A 23,306-nucleotide genomic window follows, 5' to 3' on the forward strand; every position below is an offset into this window, starting at 1 on the left:
ATGGTGGCCCGCAAGGCTCACGCTTCCTCGCTCAGCGGAGCGGCGAACTTGGCTGCGGTTCGCCAGCGGCGCGCTTCCCTCGCCCTCCCCTCCCGACAGCCTCCCGGGCGCGCGCAGCTTCACTTCCGGCGTGCGAGGCGGTGACAATGGGAGCGGCGCGGGCGGCGCCGGGAGGCAGCTGACAGGCGTCTACGACTTCGCTTCATGGCCGCTCTGCCGCCCCGCCTGGGCTCGGGTGGCAGTGGGAGAGCCCGCGGCGGCCCGGAGCCCGAGCTGGCGTGGCGAGCGGGGGACCTGGGTGCGGCGCCGCTGAGGCGCAGCATGTAAAGAGGAGACGGCAGGCAGCGCGCGGCGAGCCTCTCAGCCGGCCGGGATGGCTACGACGGCCGAGCTGTTCGAGGTAGGTCCCGGCGGCTCGCCCGGGGAAGTGGCAGGCCCGGCGCGGGGTGCACCGGGGCGGGCCGCGAGGGAGGCGGGCACAGCTGCGGGGTGCGCCCTGCCACCGGGTGGGGGGCGGCTCCGGTGTCCGGCTCCGGGGCGGAGCGGAGCCGGGGGAGGAGGAGGGTCGCGGGAGCAGGGTGGGAGGCCGTCAGGGCCCGGAGCCCCGAGTCTGAGAGGAGAAAGGTGGGGTAGGGGGAACCTCTCCGCGGGGCTGGGCGGGGAGACTCGGAGGTTGGGGCTCTCGGCTGCTGGGAGACCCGGCGGAGCTGACACGGGGCGCCGAAGCGCGAGCGCGGAACCCCGCGTCGGGCCAGTCCGGCCTGGGGGTTGCCTCCCACTTGCAACACCTGGGGAATTTTCTATCAGGCTAGGGGGTGGAGGGGTGGCGGGACAATCGTTATGAGCTGCCCTCGGTGGTGGATGTTTTAGGACCATCAAGGCCTACCGGGTCCTTCCGACAGGGAGGGGGGAGAGGGGGTTGCGGGCAGGGCCGCGGGAGGCGGCTCCCTGACTGACTTCTGGCGGAGAACACCGGCTCTTGGGTCTTGGAGGGCGGCGAGGGCCGGCCCGATCGCCTGCTGAAATGCCCCGGGCGTTTCCCGGGTTGTCTTGGAACGTTTTCCGGCTCTGAAAGTTAACGCCGAGTTAAATGCATGCCGGTGCTAGAGGCTAATGGAGAGAATGGGGGCGGGGTGGGGGGCAGAGGGGCTGGGAGGTGGGAAGGGATTGTCTAATTAGAGCATCCAACAACGAACGTTTGGAGAGAAAATCTCCTGTGAAATGAAAACTCGCATCCTGGGGTGGGATGAGGAAACTCATTGCTAGTCAGCTGGAGTTAACCATGAGTTCTCCACAAGTAGAAATTGGATCCCTCTTCAGTTCCAATTGCAGCTGCTTTCGTGGTTTACGGTACTGTTGCTGTATCTGGGGATCCTGGCCGCTTGCTGAGTGTTGCTTTTGGGGGGGAAAAAGCATCTCATATAAAAGTTGTGAATTAAGGATTGTTAATGGCAACATACGCTTGATTGAGTTTCCACAGATCTGCTTGCTGTGCGATATGTTGCATTGACATCCCAGGTTTCAAAATCTTGTCTTCTGTTCAGTAAGTAACTCGGGAGACATTTTGTTGCCAGCCGATTGCTTCTGACTATGGGCAAGAGACTAGTTCAATATGTAGTTCTTCATTTTTTATTTTTAAAAAAAATTTAAAAATTAATTTTTTGCTTTTTGGGTCACACCTCGCAGATGCTCAGGGGTTATTCCTGGCTTTGCACTCAGGAATTACTCCTGGTGGTGCTTGTGGTATCATATGGGATGCTGGGGATTGAACCCGGGTCAGCTGCATACAAGGCAAATGCCCTCCCTGCTGTACTATTGCTCTGGCCCTGAGCTACTGGGGAATCAACTTTTTTTTTTTTTTAACATCTTTTTAAGGTCAAAAGTTTTGTTTCACCTTTTGAACAGGTTTTTGAACCTGAATGAATTCAAGGACTCGCCATTTATTAATAGGAAATTATTATTTGCCATACAATTACAGCTGGACATTCTCAGTTGTGTCTTGAAGCTCATTGTGTCTCTTTTTCTTTAAATGTTTGATCACATTAGTCCACAAAAGTAGTTTAAAAATAGATTTGACTTTGATCTGACCTACTACCTCCATCTGCAGGGGAGGGAAGAAGAGAAATACATGTTTTGCTTTCAGTGGTCTTATCAGTTAATAAAGCAGATAAAGAGAATTAGGACTTAAATGTAACCAACTCTCAGATTCTATTTAGCAGGTAGCAGGTAATTTTTCACTTACCAGAGAAAAGCCCTGTGGCATAGGGACTCATAAGGCAACCTCAAGCATACGCATTACTGATCTTGGAACTTTCTCTTTACATATCTTTCCAAACTCTGGTGAGTTTACCATTTCATCAGAATTTTATTTATTTATTTATTTATTTATTGTTTTTAAGCCATACTGGCTGTGCTCAGGGCTTACCCTGACTTTGTTCAGCCTTACTCCTGACTCAGACAAACTGGCAGGCTACCGAATATAACCTGCCCACATGGCAGAGTCTGGCAAACTCCCCGTGGCGTACCCAATATGCCAAATCCCAGTAACAATGAAGGGTCTCATTCTCTTAACTCTGAAAGAGCCTTGAATATGGCACTTTTTAAAACAAAAATCTCAGGGCTACGACGAAGAGGCGTTACTGAGGCCTGCTCGAGGCAATGGACAAATAACAGGATGGTTGTGATTGTGATTGTGACTCCTGACTCTGTGCTCAGGGATCTCTCCTTGTGTTATTGACTATTGAACCTGGAGTCAGTCTGGTGCAGGGCAAAAATGCCTTACCTGCTTACTATCTCTCTGGTTCTACTTCATATGAATTCAAAGTAATGTTTAAGAAACAGGTTCATCTTTTCATCCCTACCTTATTCTTGAATAAATTTTCAAGTGAAGAGTTGATATGTTTAGAGCCGAGTAGAAAACAAACCAATCTTTATTCTGTTGCTCCCATTTCCTGTTTCTGCTTCCATAAGATCTAGGTTATATGACACGTCAGGAAGTTTCTTTTCCTCTTATTTCCTTTCTTGGTTACAACTGAAGAACTGGGAAACATCAAGAAACAGTTGTGGATATTTCACTTTTATTTGGTTTTAAGGCACTGTTTACCTTTCATTGTTCACTCAGAAAAAATAAGTTAAATTAATGCAAAGTTACTAAACATTGATCTTATGAAATCTTGTAAGTATAAACTGCATACCAGAAAAATTTGTTGGTTCTGAGACTTCCCCTTTCAAATATAAACACCTTTAATCAACCAAAGCAACTTACGATAAATTTCCTTAGTAATAAATGATTCAGTTGTTTTAATTGTGTTTAGCATGGAAGTTGACCAGAATACGTTCTTAGTTTCAAACTGTTGTTGACAGATGTTTTAAAAGGATCTTCTGGTAGTATTTCTATCATCACCTCAGGATGGATATTCTGAGCAGGAATTTCTATGTACCTTTGATTCCACATAATGCCTCTACATATAAAAAATTATGAAGTAATAAATTATTTTTCTGTTGTGGCAATTCTTCTTTTACTATACTATTAAAGAAGTTAAATTTTTATGTATTCAACTATTATTTGTAATTTGTTATTCAAAATAAGGTTCTATGATTAATACAGATGCTGTATGCCAGAGAAATATTAATCCTAATTGAAGGATACAATAAAAAAATGATTCCGAGACCAGTTAAGTTTTAGAAATGGGCATGCCTTATTTCATTAGAGATTTGCAAAATTTAGTACATAAAAGAACCTGAGAAGTTCACTTCCCAAATATTTTTGACCCATGAGGCTGTTATGTTTTCTACTTATTCGGTTTGTCAATTCTAAGGAAAATCTTTGAAAATCTTGAATTATATATAGAACTTTTCCTTGTTATTAAACTTGGGGGGAGAAGGTGACCTTACCGATTAAAAACTACATAATTTTGAAATAAGTATAGTAAAAGAGGTCTAGATAAAATCTTTCGAAGTAGAAAGGATAGGAAGATAACCTGAAGAAAAATATTGAGATATTATATGAATATTCTGTGAAAGATAGGTTAGATTTTTCACCATGCTCAAAAGTCAGATCAAAATGAATTAAAGACCTCAACACCTGAATCCATAAGGTACATGGAAGAAAACATAGACAGAATCCCCTCTGACTTCGAAGCTGAAGGCATCTTCAAAGATGAAACACCACTGACCAAGCAAGTGGAAGCAAATATTAACAAATGGGACTACGTTAAACTATAAAGCTTCTGCACCTCAAAAGAAACAGAGACTAGGACACAAAGACAGCTTCTGAAATGGGAAAAATTATTTACCCAATACCCACCTGATAAGTGGTTAATATGAAAGATATATAAGGCAGTGGTAGAAATACCACTGGTATTTGAAAGGTACATGAAAAAATGCTGTGTATCACTAATCATCAGGGAGATACAAATTAGAACAACAATGAGAAACAATCTCATGCAATAGAGACTGATGTACACCAAAATGAACTTCTGGCGTGGATGCAGGGAGAAAGGGACTCTCCCCTTCATTGTTGGTGGGCATGCCGACTGAGCAGCCTTTTTGGAAAACACTATGAACATTCATCAAAAAAACTAGAAATTGAGCTTCCATGTGACCTAGCAATATCACTTCTGGGAATATGCCAAAGGGGTCAAAAAACAATGCAGAAAATCCATCTGCACTCATGTTCATTGCAACACTATTCACAATAACCAGAATCAGGAAACAAACCAAGTGCCTGGGAACAGAGGACTGGCTAAAGGAACTATGCTACATCTACACAATGAAATACTACACAGCTGTCAGGAAAAGTGAAATCATGAAATAAAGTTATAAGTGGATGAAAAAGGAGAGCATCATGCTGAGTGAAATGAATCAGAGAAGGGACAGTCAGAGACTGATTGCACTCGTTTGTGGGACACCATACTATGAGACATTAGGAACGAGAGCCAGAAGGATGGTCCATGGTTTTAAGCTTGCCACAAGTGGGGGTGGGGAAGGGCATTTAGGACAGAGAAGGGACCACCATGACAATGATAAATGAAAAAGATCACTCTGAACAAGAACTGAGTGCTGAAAGGTAAAGGCATATACATGATAACCTTTCAGTACCTGCATTGCAAACCATAATGCCCAAAAGGAAAGACAGAGAGAGAAAAGTGCCTGCTGAAGAGACAGGCTGGTGATTTGGGTGGTGGGAACTGTGGACATGGTGGTGGGAAATGTACAGTGGTGCAGGGACAGGTGTTGGAGAATTTTATGGCTGAAATCTAGTCAGGAACAATTTTGTAACTGTATTTCATGGTGACTCAATAAAAAAAAGAGAGAAGTTAGGTTTTAATTTGTTTAACTAGGTATAAGAACTTCTCAATAAAATTGAAAATTAAAGAAGGTTTAAATATAGAGGCTGGAATCAATGTAAGGGTTGATTTTGACTGGAGCAGAGCATGCATGAAGAGGAGTGGCATGAAAGTAAATTGGAAATTAATTATGGAATTCTTAGATACCAAAACTAGGAATTTGACTTTTTTTGTAAATATAATACCTTGATAATTTGGTGATATTAACCACTTGACTTTCACACTATAATTTGAAAAGCCACAAGCACACTTTCTCACGTTTATGTCTTTTAGATTTTCAAACTTAAGTTACAGAAGCAATAAAACTTGTTGAAACCGTCTCTTATTTGGTTAACTAAATGTATGTTAATGAAATGAGTATGACCCCATTACCTTCCAGAAGTGGAAGTGCTTCCTGTTTTAGCTGTATTTACTGTAAAATGTTTTTCAGACCTGGCCATCATAATATTGCTTTTAATAAGAAAATGTATTTATTTAACAAATACTTATTGAATATCTTACCCTTAGAACTCATTCAAAATATTGAAGCTAAAAGATGGTTTTGAGTTAAGGATCTAGATGGAATTAAAGGAAAAGAACTCTTTCTTACTCTACTACTACTCTCAATACTCTGACATCAGATGTATGAGGATTTCCCACACAATTCAGTTCCATTTTTCAGCAGACTTTATGTATTGAATTCTGTCATATATTTGGAGTAAATATCAGATCACATGGATTAAAGATTCAGACTGATTTGAATTCCCTTTCAGGATACTAATTGTAAATTCAGGTTGCCACCTGTTCTTTTCACTGACCAGCTATGGACTAGAGGTTCTTATAACCTTTTTCTCTCAGGTTTGTAATTGCTAAACCGGCTTAGAAGATGGAGAGGAAACAGTTTACTAAATTATATTATGGGCTTATTTTTAAAAGAATAAAAATTCAGGAGTAGCAAGGTGGAAGAGATGTGTAGTTCAAAGAAGAAGAGAAGGAGTGTAGTTTGTTTCTTATGTATGTCATAGTCCTGGCACCTTAGTGTGTTTAGAATCAGGAAACTCCCAGAACCCCATAGTTTAGGGGTGTGTGTGTGTGTGTGTGTGTGTGTGTGTGTGTGTGTGTGTGTGTGTGTAGGCTTTAATCACATAAGGACCATCAATTATTAACTCAATCTTTAGACCTGGTCTGTTTCCCAGAGTAGGGTATGAGATAAAAGTTCCAGGCTCTTAATCAGTGCTTCTTCATTCTGATGATCAGCCCCATCTAGGAGCCCATCTGTACGCACTTAAGTAGAACAAAAGTTGCTCCTATGTCCCAGAGAAGTCCAAGGAATTTAGGAGTTCTGGATTAGAATCCAGGATCAGAGACCAATATTAAAAGAAAAGTGTGTGTTAATACTTTTATCACTGGAAATAAGAATGGCTTTAGGAGATAAGACCAGGAACTGAGTACAAAGACCAAACATGTTTCTTTTCATAGTATCACAGATGTTATAAAAAATTCAGTGCAGAGGAATCTTATTCTGGAATAATAAGAGATTGCATATTGTATGACATAAATTGAATGTTGATAGATGAATGGAAACTTTTCTAGCTGTAGGTGAGCATTTAAGGTAGAGACAAATGATTCTAATAAGGTGAAGTGTGTTGAGGAAATGAAGTATGCTGTGTTTTAGGCATTGATAATGGTAGCTCATAATAAGCCATTGACACTACAGAAACAGTTTGGGGGAAACTTTGAGAAAGCTTTGTATACTAAAGCCTGACTTTTTGTGTTTTAGCTTTTTGTGGGTGAGGAAAGATAAACAGTGATAAAAGAATTTCAGTGAGAGTTTATTTGGAAAATGGGTCATAGACAAACTGGAAGTAATATGTGTTCTGGAATGGTCTGTTCATCGATTATTCTAGGCCTGTGATATCCTGAGTCTAATTTGGTGAAGAAAGAAAAGATACAAAAATTTGAAAGATTATTTTTATTGGTTTTGTTTGTTTTTTGGGCCACATCAACTGTGCTCTGTGCTCACTCCTGCTTCCTTGTTCTGGAATCACTCGTGGTGGATTTAGGGAACCGTATGTGGTACCAGGGATAAAACCTGGTTCTTCATGTAAGCCAAATAACTTCCGTGTGCTGTACTGTCACTGTAAAATAGAAAGAAATAGAAAGATTTTGGATACTGAAAGTGGGTGTGTGGTGACTCATTACCTACAACAGCAAAAATAGGAATGACCCTTTCAGGGGGAGGAAGTAAATATGTGTTTTTTTGTTTGTTTGTTTTTAATTACATTTTGAGTTTTCAGCATGGCATCCTGGTGATTAACAGGGCAGTGAGAAATATGAATTAGTAATTCATAAACTAATTCATAAGCTCCCCATGGTTTATTCAATATGCCAAAAACAGTAACAATAAGTCCCACAATGGACATGTTACTGGTGCCCACTCAACAAATCGAGAAAACAATGAGAGGACAGTGCTACAATTCATAAACAGGTCATAGCTGGAGGTTGTATTTTGACTTCATGAAAGTTATCTGAATATCAGCAGCGATTTAATTAATTGCTAGGATTAATTTGATTTTGTACTGTAGCACTGTCCTCCCATTGTTCATCGATTTGCTCAAGCGGGCCCAGTAACGTCTCCATTGTTGTTACTGTGTTTGGCATATTGAATACATCACGGGTAGCTTGCCAGGCTTTGCTGTGTGGGCGAGGTACTCTCAGTAGCTTGCTGGGCTCTCCAAGAGGGATGGAGAAATCGAACCCGGCTCAGCTGGGCCAACTGCGCGCAAGGCAAATGCCCAACCGCTGTGTTATTGATCTCAGCTCTGCCCTTTACTAATTATATGAACTTGGATAAATTACTTAACTTGTGACTTGGTGAAGCTTAAGACTAACTGCTGGCTCTGTGCTCAGGGATCACTCCTGGTAGGTTCTGGTGGGTTCAGGACCATATTGGGTGTCAAGTATTAAACCTAGGCAAACCCTGTGTAAGGCAAGCACCCTGTCCATTGGACTATTGTTCTGGCCCAAATTACTAGACTTTTTGGTGCTATTTTCTTCTCTGTAAATGAGGGAAATGATTTTAGATATTAAAATATTACATTGTATGACTAAAACCCAACCATGAATGGCTCTGGCCTTTTAAAATTAATATTGGTAATAGTGGAGTGGGGCCAGAGCGATAGCATAGTGTGTAGGGCATTTGCCTTGCATGCGCCTAACCTGGGTTCAATTCCTCTGCCCCTCTCGGAGAGCCTGGCAAGCTACCAAGAGTATTTCGCCCGCACGGCAAAGCCTGGCAAGCTACCCATGACGTATTCGATATGCCAAAAAACAGCAACAAGTCTCACAATGGAGACGTTAATGATGCCCATTCGAGCCAATCCATGAATAACAGAAGGACAGTGCTACTACAGGACAGAGCAATGGTGGAGTGAGAAAAGGACTAGATTGGGGCTCTACAAGGAAGAAAGCAGAAATTTAAAGAAAATCATCTTAAGAGGGAAGAAGTTATATGGGGCTGGATTAATTGTACATGGGGACTTGCCTTATATATACATAGGTTCTATTCCCCAAGCACAACCGGGTATAATTCCTGGTTTGCAGAGTCAGTAGTAATCCCTGAACATTTCTGGGTGTGGCCCCAAAACAAAGGTTAAGAGGTTATAGTAGGAGATATTTAAAAAGTAGCTGTGACAGGTTTTGTTTTCCAGGATGGCCATGAGATTTGCCATCCTACAATGTGATGCGGACAGATAGGGTCTGTGCTCCCTTCTTGAACTTGGGCTGGCCTCAACTACAATGTAATTGATGCTATTTGATTTGTAAGGTTAGGTCAGAAAAGATAATCTGTGATACCTCTAATTTCTTGGCCCGAACAGCTGTGTCAATGAGCTCTTTGAGAAAACCATGGCTTTCAGCACTGGCTGAACTCCCATTCAGTGGTTAGCATCAGCACGACATGAGGCAAGTAGGTGTTCTGCCCCAAGTTGAACTGCACTACCTAATGTCATATGGGGCAGAGACTAGATTTACCTTCTAAATTCTATCTAAATTATAGATTTATGAGCAAAATAATGTTTATCAATATTGTGAGTCACTGGTCTATTCAAGTGATATAACAGCCACTTCAATAGATAACTGGAATATGAGCTGATCACTGTCTTTGTTGTTGCTTTTGGTTTTGGGGTCACACTGGTGATGCTCAGTTGTTATTCCTGGCTCTGCACTCAGGAATTACTCCTGGCAGTGCTCAGGGGATCATATGGAATGCCGGGATCAAACCTGGTAGCGCTAGGTCCTACTCTTAGTCATGTGAGAGATCAAACCTGGGTCTCCATGCAGGGCATGCAAAGGTGTGCTCAGAGGGAGATATCTTTCTCAGCTCCCATGATTAAATTTCATCTTAAACAGTAAAATTATTCATTTCTTCATGTTATATGTAGTTTTCAAACATGTTTTTTTCAAAGTTTGCCTTGATTGGGTTTTGAATTGCTTTACCTTCCCATTAGTAGAATGAATTTCATTTTGTTAGTTGAAGAAAAAAAATAAAACCAAGAAAAAGAGGGGGCCATTTTGTTGGGAAAAAATATGAAACCGAGAAAAATAAAAGTAATTGGTGCTCAATAAATTAATCCACCATGAAACAGTCTCATGTAAACCAAATCAATGGGATTTAAAAGGGAACACTAGATAAAGTAAAATTCATCAGATTTCAGTGCCATATTTAGTTTCTGTTAGAATCTTGGATTTTTATCACACCATAAGATGCTGTCTCCTCTTCCTCTTCTCCTTCTCCTCTTCTTCCTCTTTAGGTAAATCCCTTTCAGGATACCAGTGCCTTTCTCTGACTTGTGGTATAGTAGTCCATCCATTTTATTTTTGAATATGGATTAAGACTGGTTTTCCTCCACATGGACTTGGCCTTTTTCCAAATAAATGTTTCGCCTTATTGTTCTGTTGACCACAACTGTAAAGAATGAAATCATGACAATTATACTCTTCTTTTTCACTTTTTTGTGTAAAGAAGGGTAAAACTTGTAAAAAGTCATTAGGAAATGATAAATGAAAACTGACAATTGATAATATTTTTGTGTTTGAATTTTTATTGTTAAGCCTTATTAAGGCTTTGCAAGTGCAGAAAATTACTAGATGTGCTTATTGAAGGATTCTGTAAAGGAGGAAATGGGAATTGAGCTGGACTTTTTTTTATTAGTGAAACACCATGAGGTACAGTTGTAGATTTACATATTTTCATGTTTGAGTTTCAGTTGTACAATGATCAAGTACCCATCCCTCCACCAGTGCCCATTCTCCACCACCAATGAACCCAGTAGCCCTCCCATCCCCAACCCTATCCCACCTCTATGGCAGGGCATTCCCTTTTGCTCTTTCTTTCTTTTAGGGTGTTGTGGTTTGCAATAGAGGCATTGAGTGACTCATGTACTCAGTCTTTCATGTACCATTCAGGTAGTGTTCGGTTGAGCTGGACTTTTTGTAATGGTATAGAGATGTTTCAACTATTAAGAGGACAGAGGGAATGAATTACCTGGCCACAAGGAAAAGCAGATTTAAAATAGAGTTGCAGAAAAGGCTGGGATAAGATGATAGTTTTGCTATTCATTTTGGGTGGCAGAGAAATTTCGACTGGTAGCAAAAAAAAATTTTTGAAGGGCTAGGCTTGGAGAGGTAGTACAGGAGTCAAGGCATTTGTATGCTACTGACTGTGCTTTAATCACCAGGGTTTACTTCTGACAGTTTCCCCAACCTCCCTACCCCCCAAAAAGAGGAAGAAGAACAAAAAAGGTAGATGACATAAAGAAACTTTATGTCCAATAAATGTTAAGAAACTTTATGTCCAATAAACTTTAGAATTGCATATTAAAAGGAAGCAGTGCTTTATAATTTGCATATTAGAAGGCAAGCAAAAAATTAAATTCTGCATAAATTAATGGTGATACTAAATGATACGATTGCTATAATTTTAGATAAGAGAAACCTCTAGATGGTGCCCAGAATTGGACCCAGGTCAGCCACATGCTAGACAAATGCCCCAGCCATTGCACTATTGCTTTAGCCCCAGTGTTGATTTTGTTTATTTTTCATGATTTTAATTTTTTTGATACTGCTCTAAAATATTTTTTCTTGTTTAGTCGAATCACTGTGGGATACACAGTTAACAAAGTTGTCCATGATTGGGTTTCAGCCATCCAGTGTTTCAATACTGCCCCTTCAGCAGTGTACATATCCCACCATCAGTGTCCCCAGTTTCCCTCCTGCCCCCACCCTCTTACCCCAGTCTTCACAGGTACTTTCCTCCTCTCTCACCTCTCCCTCTCTGTGTTTCTTCATTGTTTCCTTTCTCCCTCCTTTTGTTAATACCAATTTTAAAATGTGATTTAGTCACTCTGCATTTGTGACCCTGACCTAACTTTTCCAAGGTTCAGTGACTTGTCTATGAAATAATGGGGACAGGGCTGCAGAATTAATACTGTGGGTAAGGGGCTTGGTTTGCTTGTGGTCTACCCAGATTTAATCTCCAGTACCATGAACGACCACAGTAATAAACTCTAGCCATGCATGGTCCAAAGATCAGCTCAGGAGAGATTAACGACAGCCTCTGTTTAGGAAAGTGGCCCCAGTGACTCCCTTTCACAGCAGCAGCTTCCTGCAGAAGCTTATTTCTCTTCTGTATTGTGCAATTTCCAGCAACTTTAACCTGTGTTTAAGTATCCCTTATTCCTGTAATCTGATTATGCCAAATATTAGCAAGGGTTTGGAAACCGATCATTCTGATTTGTTACACAAAAACAACCAGATCACCTAGATAAAGTCCAATCAGAATTACTCTTACATGTACCATTCAGGTAGTATATATATCGAGGCACTTGCTTCCTTCACTTCCCCTGTAACTAAATGATCTGTTGGAATTGTCTTTTGGGCTAATCTGTAGTTAGTCTTAATCTTTGGTTATAGATGCTAACAAAAGAATGTTACTGAGTGAATTCTGTGTAGCTGAACGGATCCTTAAAATACCACCAGAGTCTGGAGAGTGAGCTCGAGCTCTGTGGGCTGGAGCTACATGCTTTGAAGGAGGCCTGCATTTGGTCCCTGGCATCTCACAGTCCTCTGAGTACTGCCAGGAGTTGCCTTTGAGCACTGAGCCAGGAGTATTCAGAGCACTACCACGTGTGGCACCTAAACTAAACAAATGCTGCCAGGTGATAGTTCTCTGCTAGCAGCTGGGGCAATTCTAATGAGATCATTTGGTGGGCAGAAGAAGCACACTTGGCAGTGTTCAGGAATCACTACTGCTTAGGGTACAGGGGCTCTAAAGCACCCTGAGGATCAAACTCTGGTTGGCCACATGTGCAAAGCAAACATTTTGTTCACAGTACTATCTACAGACCCTTAAAGTGAGATCTTATGTCCACCACAGACCACCTTGTGACTCTGCTTCTATATGAACATCTGAAAAACAGCCCTTCTAGTATTTTGATTAGGGTTCTTATCCTGGAGAAAAATTAGAAGATGCTTTCGTGTGAATTACGACCACTTCTGCTCCTGCTGGTTTGGGGTTGCAGTTGAACTCATTGTCCCCTACTCTTCAGTATATTCCAACTCATACTGACTCCTTACCACTTTTCAGCTAGAACCTCTGGTGCTCTTGCTGATTTGAGTATTACTATACCTTTTTTAGACCAGGATTGCTACACTTGTTAATGTATTTACAGAATTGGTCAGGTGATCCTGAAAAGATTTGGATGTTGTATTCTATACCCCTACTCTGTCCTCCTTTACCCCTCCATCTCACTGTGTAGTACACCTGCCTTCTAATGATCAGGGACAGTGGTCTCTGCCAAAGGTGGCCACTCTTTTCTTTCCTTCCAAAAATGTTTTTATTATAGTTTAGTTAATAAGGCTAGACAGTGAAGTATATTGGGGGTGGGTGGGCGGAAGATGCAGATTAGGTTGACTTGAAGGTTATTCCTTTTCTTGCCTATTATTCCCTGGATACAAGTAATTAAATTCTCAAGCACCACGCACGTGTAGTTAACATTTTTTGTGGCTGTTAGGCAAAAGTTCCCACTTCAGTTGTCAATCACAAATCATCCTGTTATTTGTTGATTGCCTCAAGCAGGCCCCAGTAACGTCTCTTTCACCCACCAACTGGCCCCCTGGCGCCATGTAATCCCATCAACGGCCAACACTCAGAGACTATAAAAACCAGCTCCCGGTTACCGACATCTTATTATGACATCTTATTATCTCACTCCTACTTTGGACAAACTGGCAGTCTACCGAATGTAGCCTGCCCACACGGCAGAGACTGGCAAACTCCCCGTGGCGTACCCAATATGCCAAATACCAGTAACACTTCAGTTGTCAAGACCTCTAATCCTATCGATCTAAAGTTGCAGGAATAACAAGTGTGAATTGGAAGTTACTATAGTGTCACTCCTTGTGAATCACGCTCAGTAGTGCTTGGGGTTGCTCCCATTAGTACTTGGAGGATGATAACATTGCTGGAGATCAAACCCACATGTCAAAGGCAAGAAGTACTCCATCACTGAGTCACATCCCCAGCCCCTTTCATGGGTATTTAGGGTAGTTTCTAGTATTTGCTAGGCTCTAAAAATATTGAAATTGAAAATGTTGAAAGAAAAAATACTGTAATTTTTGAGAATTGAAAGTCATCTGGGGCTGGAGCAATAGCATAGCGGTTAGGGTGTTTGCCTTGCACGTGGCCAGCCCGGGTTTGATTCCTCCCTCCCTCTCAGAGAGCCCGGCAAGCTACCGAGAGTATCCCGTCTGCATGGCAGAGCCTGGCAAACTTCCCGTGGTGTATCTGATATGCTAAAAACAGTAACAAGTCTCAAATGGAGACATTGTTGGTGCCCGCTGGAGCAAATTGATGAACAACAGGAGGACAGTGCTACAGTGAAAATGATCTGAAAAACGTTTGTTTTTATAAAAAATTTCATGAATGACATTTTGATTTTGTTCTTGAGAATGCATCATTTGATAAAACTGACACATTAGAATTTTGAACAATATGATCTGTTTAAAAGTGCCATTACTGAATCAATAAAATTAATAATAGAATTAGAACTAAGATGACTATTTTTTTATCGAGCATATCCCCCAAAAAATGACAAGTAAAAGAGCACAATTACAGTACCAAGTTGCTCGAGCGAGCTCGAGCGGGCCCAGTAACGTCTCCATTGGAGACTTTGTTGTTACTGTGTCTGGCATATCGAATACGTCACGGGGAGCTTGCTAGGCTCTGCTGTGTGGACGAGATACTCTCGGTAGCTTGCCGGGCTCTCCGAGAGGGGCAGAGGAATCGAACTCGGGTCGGCCATGTTGGCCGCTTGTAAGGCAAATGCCCTACCGCTGTGCTATCGCTCTTATTTAAAGGAAGTATTGTCAACTTTTGGAAGAGCTATTTCCTAAATTAGTTTCTTTTAAAATTTGTTTTTGACTTTTTTTTTTTTTTGGTGAAGATTTGGGCATTTGAAATCAGGTAAGTCTGTGTGAATGTGGATTAAGTAATTTTTTTTAATCACACAGTTTCACAGGTAAAGAATGAGTCAATACTAATAGACTTAAGAGTATTAAATGAGATCAAGTTTGTACAGTGCTGAGCATAGGCTTGGCTTAGAGTAAGCCCTTTTAAAAAATGCTCACCACTATCTTATAGTTATTTAGAAGAATTTTGTGTGTGTTAGGTTTTCAAGTAGCTCAGTTTCTAAAGTTTGAAAACACAAATTTATCTTGAGTTACTGTTCCCCATATTTGTTAATGAAAAATTATCGTACATGCATCAGTTCTTTTATCTTGTAAGAACGAGGTAGACATGACAATTTCAATGATATTTGCTAGATAGGTTATATTTTAAAAAGCTACACTTTTGTTTTTTATTTATTTATTTATTTATTTTGGTGCTCGCGTCTTTCTCTTGACTGCACTCAGGGATCACTCCTGGTAGGCTCTGAAGACCTTATGGAATATCAGGATCAAATGCAGTCAGCTGCATGCAAGGCAAGTGCCCTACCCTCTGTACTGTTCAGATTTCAAAGGCTACACATGTAAAAAAAAACTGTTTTGCAGCGTATCTAATTTATCCCTAGGACTTCATTCTGAAATACACTCATAAATAAATGAGATTTTTTTTTTAAGCACTAGCAATCTTTACTTGAATAAATGGCTTCCCAAAAAAGAAATCTTACCAGGAGAACTATATTATTGTAACTGTTTCTTTTGACTTAACTTGACAGTTATGAAAGTACTTTTTATACTGAAATGTATAAAGTTTTTAAACATTTTGCTGAGTCAGCAATAGTAGGTTACTTGAATCCGGGTCAGGAGGCTGACCCGGATTCAATCTTTGGCTCTCCATAATTTCCCAAGTCTGCCAAAAGTGATCCCTGAACACAAAGCCAGAAATAAGCCCGGAGCACAACTGGGCTAAACCAACAAGAAATCAGAATAAACATTTTCAGCCATCAGTTTGCATTATTTTGTGTTCTACTTTGTAAATTGATAATGAATTTTATGTACAGAAAGGTGACTGTCAGTTATTTGATAAAATCTTTAATTTTCAGTATTGATGTATCATATGAATGGAATGTTAAAGGATATAAGTAGAAAATTTAAAAGATAAAGGGTAATGTCCCTTCAGTGACAGTTTTCATCTTTTAAGCTTTACCTGTTACCTTTTTGTTTGGGATGTAGGAGGAGGGCTCCCAAGTGGAGCTCAGGGCTATGTGGGAAGTACTTACAGTGACTTAACAGCCAGCTAGGCCAGTCGTGAGGCCAGAAGAATGAGGTACTTCTAGGGCTCACCAGGAGTACATCCAGTAGTACTTGAGGACCTCTAGGGGTCAGGTGCTGCTGGGAATAAATAAGGGTCCTATATGTGCAAGTTCTGCAGACTAACTCCTAAAACATCTCCCCAAACCTCACCTCTTATCTTCCGTAAAATTTAGACACAGTGAACTGCTTACAGTTTCCCAAACTTGCCATTTAATTTTACATAGCAATAATGGAGCAGAGTGATTTAAATCTCAGCTCTGCTTTGTATTATCTTGAGCAAATAATTAACCAGATCTTGGTGTGCTCAATAATATAGGGATAAAACAGGATCTCTGTTGATCTCTTTGAGAGTACTTACTAAATGAGATAATACATATAAGGTGTTTATGTGAGACTTTTTTGTTGCTTTTTCCTGTTCTTATGATTATTAATTTTTTTGCTTTTTGTGTGTTTGGGGGCCACAATCAGCATTGCTCAGAGCTTACTCCTTACTTGGTGCTTAGGGATCACTGCTGGCTGGGCTCAGGGGGCCGTATGGTGCTGGAATTGCACCTGAATTGGCCATGTGAAAGGCAAACACCCTATCTGCTATACTTTTGCTCTAGCATGATTATTCTTATTTTGATTATTCCTTCTATTTTTCTTCATTTTAGGCTTGTTAATCATTCACTCATGTTTCAGTGTGGTATAATGATGATTAAAAAAACAAGATAATTGTTCTTGTCATTTTAATCGAGGATATATGTATTTATATAATTTTATTTCCCTTTTACTTCCCTTTACTTTTCCTTCTGGAGCAATAGCACAGCGGGTAGGGCATGTGCCTTGCACGCAGCCAACCCTGGTTCGATTCCTCCATCCCTATCAGAGAGCCCAGCAAGCTTCTGAGAATATCCCGCCTGCATGGCAGAGCCTGGCAAGCTCCCCATGGTGTATTCGATATACCAAAAACAGTAACAAGTCTCACAATGGAGACATTACTGGTGCCTGCTCAAGGAAATCGATGAACAACGGGAGGACAGTGCTACAGTGCTATTTTTCCTTCTGTTATTATGACTGGGATTCAGCACGTAGTTGTGGTGCTTGCAGCCACAACTCACTTTTTCATTGGGTGCCAGGGATCTCAAAGCAGAGCTGCCTGGAATGCATAAACACTCCCTTATTCCTTCAATGCAGGTGCTGTGCCGTTGAGTTATTCTGGGCCCACTGTTTTCTTATTTTCTCATTTCATTTTCTGGGTGTTCTAAGCAGTGGTCTAAAAACCTGGAGGCTACACTGGTGCTGTCTTAGTCGACCAAGTTGGATAGTTTGTGCTAAAGGTAGTATGTCAGTGATTGAGCCTAGGGATGTTTAGGTGATTCTGATGTTACCTGGGGGTTTCCAGGGCTGCACCTGGTGCTGCTGGGAGTAGGGCTTGTAATGTTGGGAATCATATCCTGGTTCTTGCTGAATTATATTCCTGGTCCTCATTGTTTATTTTCTTTGCAATTTTTTTTTTTTTTTTTTTGGTTTTTGGGTCACTCTTGGTGGTGGCTCAGAACTTACTCCTGGCTTTGCTCAGGGATCACTTCTGGTGGTGCTCAGGGGGACTGTATATGATGCTGGGATCAAACCTGGGTCGCCCCTATGCAGGGCAAACACTGTATCCACGATATATTATCTCTCTGGCACAATGTTTTCTTCTTGATTTGGCTTTTTAATTCAAATGTTCTTAAATTTTTTAATTTTTTTATTTGTAGCCAGGATAGCATGGTCACAATAATGTTTGCTTTTATACTTACCATGTGCAAAGTAATATCCCTATGTCACCATCAATGTGTCCAAGACCACCTACCACACTTTTCGTGTCACTGCTAGTGCACTTGCTTTTCATGCCCTACCAACAAGAATAACCTCAATTTTGGATTCGAAGTCCAAAGATACACTTTGATATCCTTTACTGCATTGTTTGCATTGTTTCCTAATACATTATATATGAGTGAGATGATCTTGATTTGTTTTTCTCCCTCTGACTTATTTCACTTAATATAACATCACTGTAACTCTATCCAGAGTGTAGCAAAAGGTAGAGTTCATTTCTCTCTCTCTCTCTCTCTCTCTCTCTCTCTCTCTCTCTCTCTCTCTTTCTTTCTCTCTCTCTCTGTTTTTGGGTCACACCTGGCAGTGCTCAGAGTGTATTCATGGCTCTGCTCAGGGATCTCTCCTTGGGACCCTATAAGGGTGCTGGTTATTGAACAGTGTTTTCCTGCTCACTGTCCTATCTGTAAGGCCCAAAGAGTTCATCTCTATAAAAAAAAATGCGATTTTTCCTAGAGAAAATTTATAACTTAAAAAAAAATTTTTTTTTAAATTTTTGGATCACACCCAGCGATGCTCAGGGGTTACTCCTGGCTCTGCACTCAGGATTTACCCCTGGTGGTGCTCAGGGGACCATATGGGATGCTGGGAATCGGACCCAGGTCGACCGTGTGCAAGGCAAATGCCCTACCTGCTGTGCTATTGCTCCAGCCCCGAAAATTTATAACGTTTTGTACGCTTCAATTTTTATCAGGTATTTATTGTATTTGAGCAGTTTTCTCATTTTACTAATTTTTTTACTACATAATTTTAACATGAATAGTTTTTAATATAAATTTAGACTTACTAGCATAAATTTTCAGTAGTAATTTTATTGAATGTTAATTTGACTACATATGCACTACATACTTAATTTTTTTAGTGCCATTTATATTGCAGTCTTCAAAAATATTTGTATTGATGTATACATTATCCTTAGAATTGTGAAAGAATTATAGGGCTTGGATTATAAACACTTGTAACAGTGTTGATGTTACTAAATTGTTACTTATTGGCTTCCAATATTATGTGTGTTAATATTTCTGAAAATAATGAGTGTGAGATATTAAACTGACAACAGAGTCTCCTGCCCCCGCACCTGGCTGTCCTCACCGGGGCCCATTGGAGGGGGGAGGGTTGAGTTTCTCTCCCCCGCCCCCCTGCCCTGAGCAGAGCCCCAGCAGCTGAGAACCTCTGGAGCCAGCCACGGCCATGCTGGGACCACTCTCCACACATCCGGATGGGCCTCATGCATGAAAGAACTGGCAGAGGAACCCAGGCATGCGGGTCCTGGGGCTGAGGTCTCCAAGCCTACTTGGATTGGGGCTGGGCCTTCTCCAACCAGACCCCCCCCATCTTCCAGTAGGTAGGCGTCATACCCACTAGCTGTCACCAATGCCAGGTTGGTCCCATCAACAGCCAAGACGCAGAGACTATAAAATCCAGCTCCCGGGTTATTATCTTATTTTTCCTTTGGAGAACCTGGCAGGCTACCAAAAGTATCCTGCCCAAATGGCAGAGTCTCGCAAATTTCCCGTGTTGTATTCAGTATGCCAAATACCAGTAACAATGATGGGTCTCATTCTCCTAATACTGAAAGAGCATTGAAATGGCTCTTGTAAAGTCTCAGGGCTAGGAAAAAGGAGACGTTACTGGTGCCTGCTCGAGGAAATCGATGAACAACGGGATGATCGTGATGTGAATGAGTGTGAATTTCAGTTTACCCTCTTCAATATGGTGTATTGTAATTTTTTGCATTGTGAGGTTTAAAAAAATGATAACTTGATCTCATGTGCTTACTAGTGAGATCACATTTTTTAATTTACTCATTCTTGGTCATTTGTATTGGATAAATTATGTCCTTTGCTTATGTTTTTTTTTAAAAAAAGTTTTCTATTGACTGCAGTAGGCCGTTTGCGTTGCGTGCAGCCAGCCCGCCGAGCCGGCTTCGATTTCTCCGCCCCTCTCAGAGAGCCCAGCAAGCTATCAAGAGTATCTCGCCCGCACGGCAAAGCCTGACAAACTACCTATGACATATTCGATATGCCAAACACAGTACCAACAAGTCTCAAAATGGAGATGTTACTGGGCCCGCTCGAGCAAAATTGATGAACAACGGGAGAACAGTGTTTGTTTGTATTGACTGTCCATGAGATAGACCATTACAAAGCTGTTCAAGATTGGGTTTCATACAATGATCCAACACCCATCCCTCCACCATTGTACATTTCCCACTACCAATGTCCCCTGTTTCCTTCCTACACTCCCCCTCCCACCCCACCTACCTCTATGGCAAGCACTTTTCTTCTTTCTCTCCTTTTGTGCATTACGATTTCTCATGTTATGATTTTACTAAGAGGTCATCTTTGTTCAGGATGTTCAGTATTTTTATTGGGAAGGTAAGGCTAGAGTAGCTTTTTAAATTTGGTGGCAACTTTGGGGTATTGACATGATTCCCGAGGCTTCTGGAAAGTACAGGGAAGTCAGGGGAGGGCGCCCCTCCCAACCCTGAGAAAGTCTGGAGATTTCGGACACAAAGTCTGCATGCTTGCTATTTTAGCAGATTATATCTCTGTGAGGTCTGGCCCAGGTTGGTGGAGTCTGGCTTGGGGGGCATGGTGGCGATTTTGGATTGTGGGAGCACGTGGCCGCCAGGACTCTGCTTGTGTGGCACCAGGTTGACACCCCACCCACCCCACCCCTCCACTCCCCCCTCCTGTTCTATTCAACCTTGAGCGGGTTTGAGATTAACTGAGACTGTTGATCTCTTGAAAGATTTATTTATGGGTCTCTGAAGCAAGACTGATAAATGAACTTGTGTAGCTGAGCCGGAGGTATTTTGTGGGCATGACTTCACATACCTAACTTTTGGCTATATAATTTCTCGGGGAACTTGGTCCTGAGTTGTTGGGATCTGGCCAGAGGCACCAGCTTTGAGTTTGGGATATTAGGAAACCTGAAGGCACATCAGGCTGCTGATGCACTCGCCCTGCAGCTACAGTTGATCTGCTGGTGACACCATACCTCCATGCCCTTTGCTAAATTTTTCATTGGGATGCTCCGACTTTATTGCCATTCTAAAAATTTAATCTTAATTTTCATTAAGATTTTTAATTGAAAAAAGTTTTTGCAATTTTGATAATACATGTACTTAAGTAATTACTTAATTCACTTTTAAGTTCTCACATATTAGAAGCTTTTTTTAAAAATTTTTTTTATTAGTGAAACACCATGAGGTACAGTTATAGATTTATAAATTTTTGTGCTTGGGTTTCAGTTATACAGTGATCAAGTACCCATCCCTCCACCAGTGCCCATCCTCCACCACCACGGGTCCCACCATCTCCCCCCCCCACCCCCCACCCTGCCTCTGTGGCAGGGCATTCCCCCTTGTTCTCTCTCCCTTCTTTTGGGTACTGTGTTTTGCAAGAGAGGCATTGAGTGGCAATCATGTTTGGTCTATAGACTACTTTTAGCATGAGAAGCTTTTTTACTTTTTATCTTCTGTGAAACTTTAAAGTAATATTTATTTTATAAACCAGGAACCTTTTGTGGCCGATGAGTATATCGAACGTCTTGTATGGCGAACCCCAGGAGGAGGCTCCAGAGGGGGCCCTGAAGCATTTGATCCAAAAAGGTGAAGTAAAAATAATGCTTTTTTCCATAGACTCAATCTGTAGTGCAAATTTCTGTATGGAGTAGAAATGTGCTTTTAATATTTAGCTAAAAAAAATTTTAGTTAGCACATGGCCAATGAAGGATGTAAGCATTAGGAGTTTATGATTTTTTTTCATGTTAATCATCTTATTTTAAAGATTATTTAACTGGTTTGAATGACGGATTTTATTAAACTGTCAGAGTTAAATATTTTGTTTTGGTTTTTGCCTATATAAAAACAATGTACAAAAACTACTCCTAGCTTAGTGCATAGGACTTTGTGGTGATGGGAATCATCTTGACCTTTGGTATATAAAGCACATGCACAATACTTTTCATAATTTTTTTTAGCTGTAATTGATTTTTATTCTGGGGTTAATGGAGATTCTAGGTGAGGTTTATATTTACATCAGAGAGGCCATTTAAAAGTCTGTAGTTAGAAGTTTCTCCTTGATATATCATGAAGTTACTGTGTGAGGCCTAAACTGCCTGTCTCCAGTCTGATTTTGCCGGAGATAAAAATGATTTCAGAGGTCAGGGTAATAGTACAATGAATAAGTCTCTTGCTTTATTCAGCATCAGCAGACTTGGGCTTGACTCCTCATGTAGTCCCATAGCCCTGCCAAGAGTGATACCTGAGCACAGAGCCAGGTAAACACTAAGTACCACTGAGTATGGCCCCAGTACAGAACCAAAAAAATTTTTTTTCTAAATTTATTGTGGTATTTTTGTTTGTTTGGTTATTTTTTAGATCAAGAGGGTGGGGGTTATTTCTCTATTACTCATATGTGTGTAAACCCTCACTGCCACAAGGTACCAGATGCGTATTTGACATTTCCTATACCATTCTACTCCAAGAGAGTTATTCCTTTGAAGTATCATACTTGAATCTTTAAAACTCCCTGGCAGAATTATATTTCAGTATCTAGAAGAAAACATCTGGTCCCTTTTTTCCCAAAGCAAACCACTTATTTAACAGAATGCGAATATTAATGTTCAGAGTAAGGTCATTCCTCAGTGAAATGAAGTAGAAACACGATACTATACTAGGGACATGTATGTGGTTTGCCACTGATCAGAAATTTCTACTAAGACCCTAAGTATTTTTCCAGTATTTTTTAACTTTTCTCATAACGACATCTAAGAACAAAATGAAATTATATCAAAGTAGCTAAGGACTACAAATAGCAGATTATTGTATTATACTTCTGAAACAAGTAAAAAGTGTATAACAATTAAACATCAATTTAAGAGCTGCAAAAATTCAAAACCAATGAATTGTTAGATTTCCCAGCTACATAGATCCAAGGTCTACTATGGAGACAAAGAGAAGAAAATTATTGTTGGGATTTTAGGAGTATTTTTTTAAAATTTTATTTTATTTTATTTTTTTTGCTTTTTTGGGTCATACCCGGCGATGCACAGGGGCTACTCCTGGTTCTGCACTCAGGAATTACCCATGGCGGTGCTCAGGGGACCATATGGGATTCTGGGAATCGAACCTGGGTCGGCCGCGTGCAAGGCAAATGACCTACCTACTGTGCTATCGCTCCAGCCCCAATTTTAGGAGTATTCCTTTAAGAATTTCTATGCAGACTTTGTATTGACAAGTGACAAATATAGGAAAAGGAAAAAGTGACTGTAAAGTTGATGAAATGATTTAATAATCTC

The 23,306-nt window shown here is 41.0% G+C and overlaps 1 protein-coding gene across 1 annotated transcript in view; it reads left to right on the forward strand.

Moving 5' to 3' along the window:
• The first annotated feature begins 94 nt into the window (after positions 1-94).
• Positions 95-23,306, forward strand: part of EXOC5 (exocyst complex component 5) — a 70,235-nt gene continuing 47,023 nt past the window's right edge. The window contains exons 1-2 of the mRNA XM_056133841.1: positions 95-400; positions 21,521-21,615. Coding sequence (XP_055989816.1) covers positions 374-400; positions 21,521-21,615 — 122 coding nt within the window. The 5' untranslated portion in view covers positions 95-373. The remainder of the gene's footprint in view (positions 401-21,520; positions 21,616-23,306) is intronic.

The sequence above is a fragment of the Sorex fumeus genome, unplaced genomic scaffold (genome assembly GCF_029834395.1).
Source record: "Sorex fumeus unplaced genomic scaffold, SorFum_2.1 ptg000098l, whole genome shotgun sequence".
In the NCBI taxonomy this organism is placed as follows: Eukaryota; Metazoa; Chordata; class Mammalia; order Eulipotyphla; family Soricidae; genus Sorex; species Sorex fumeus.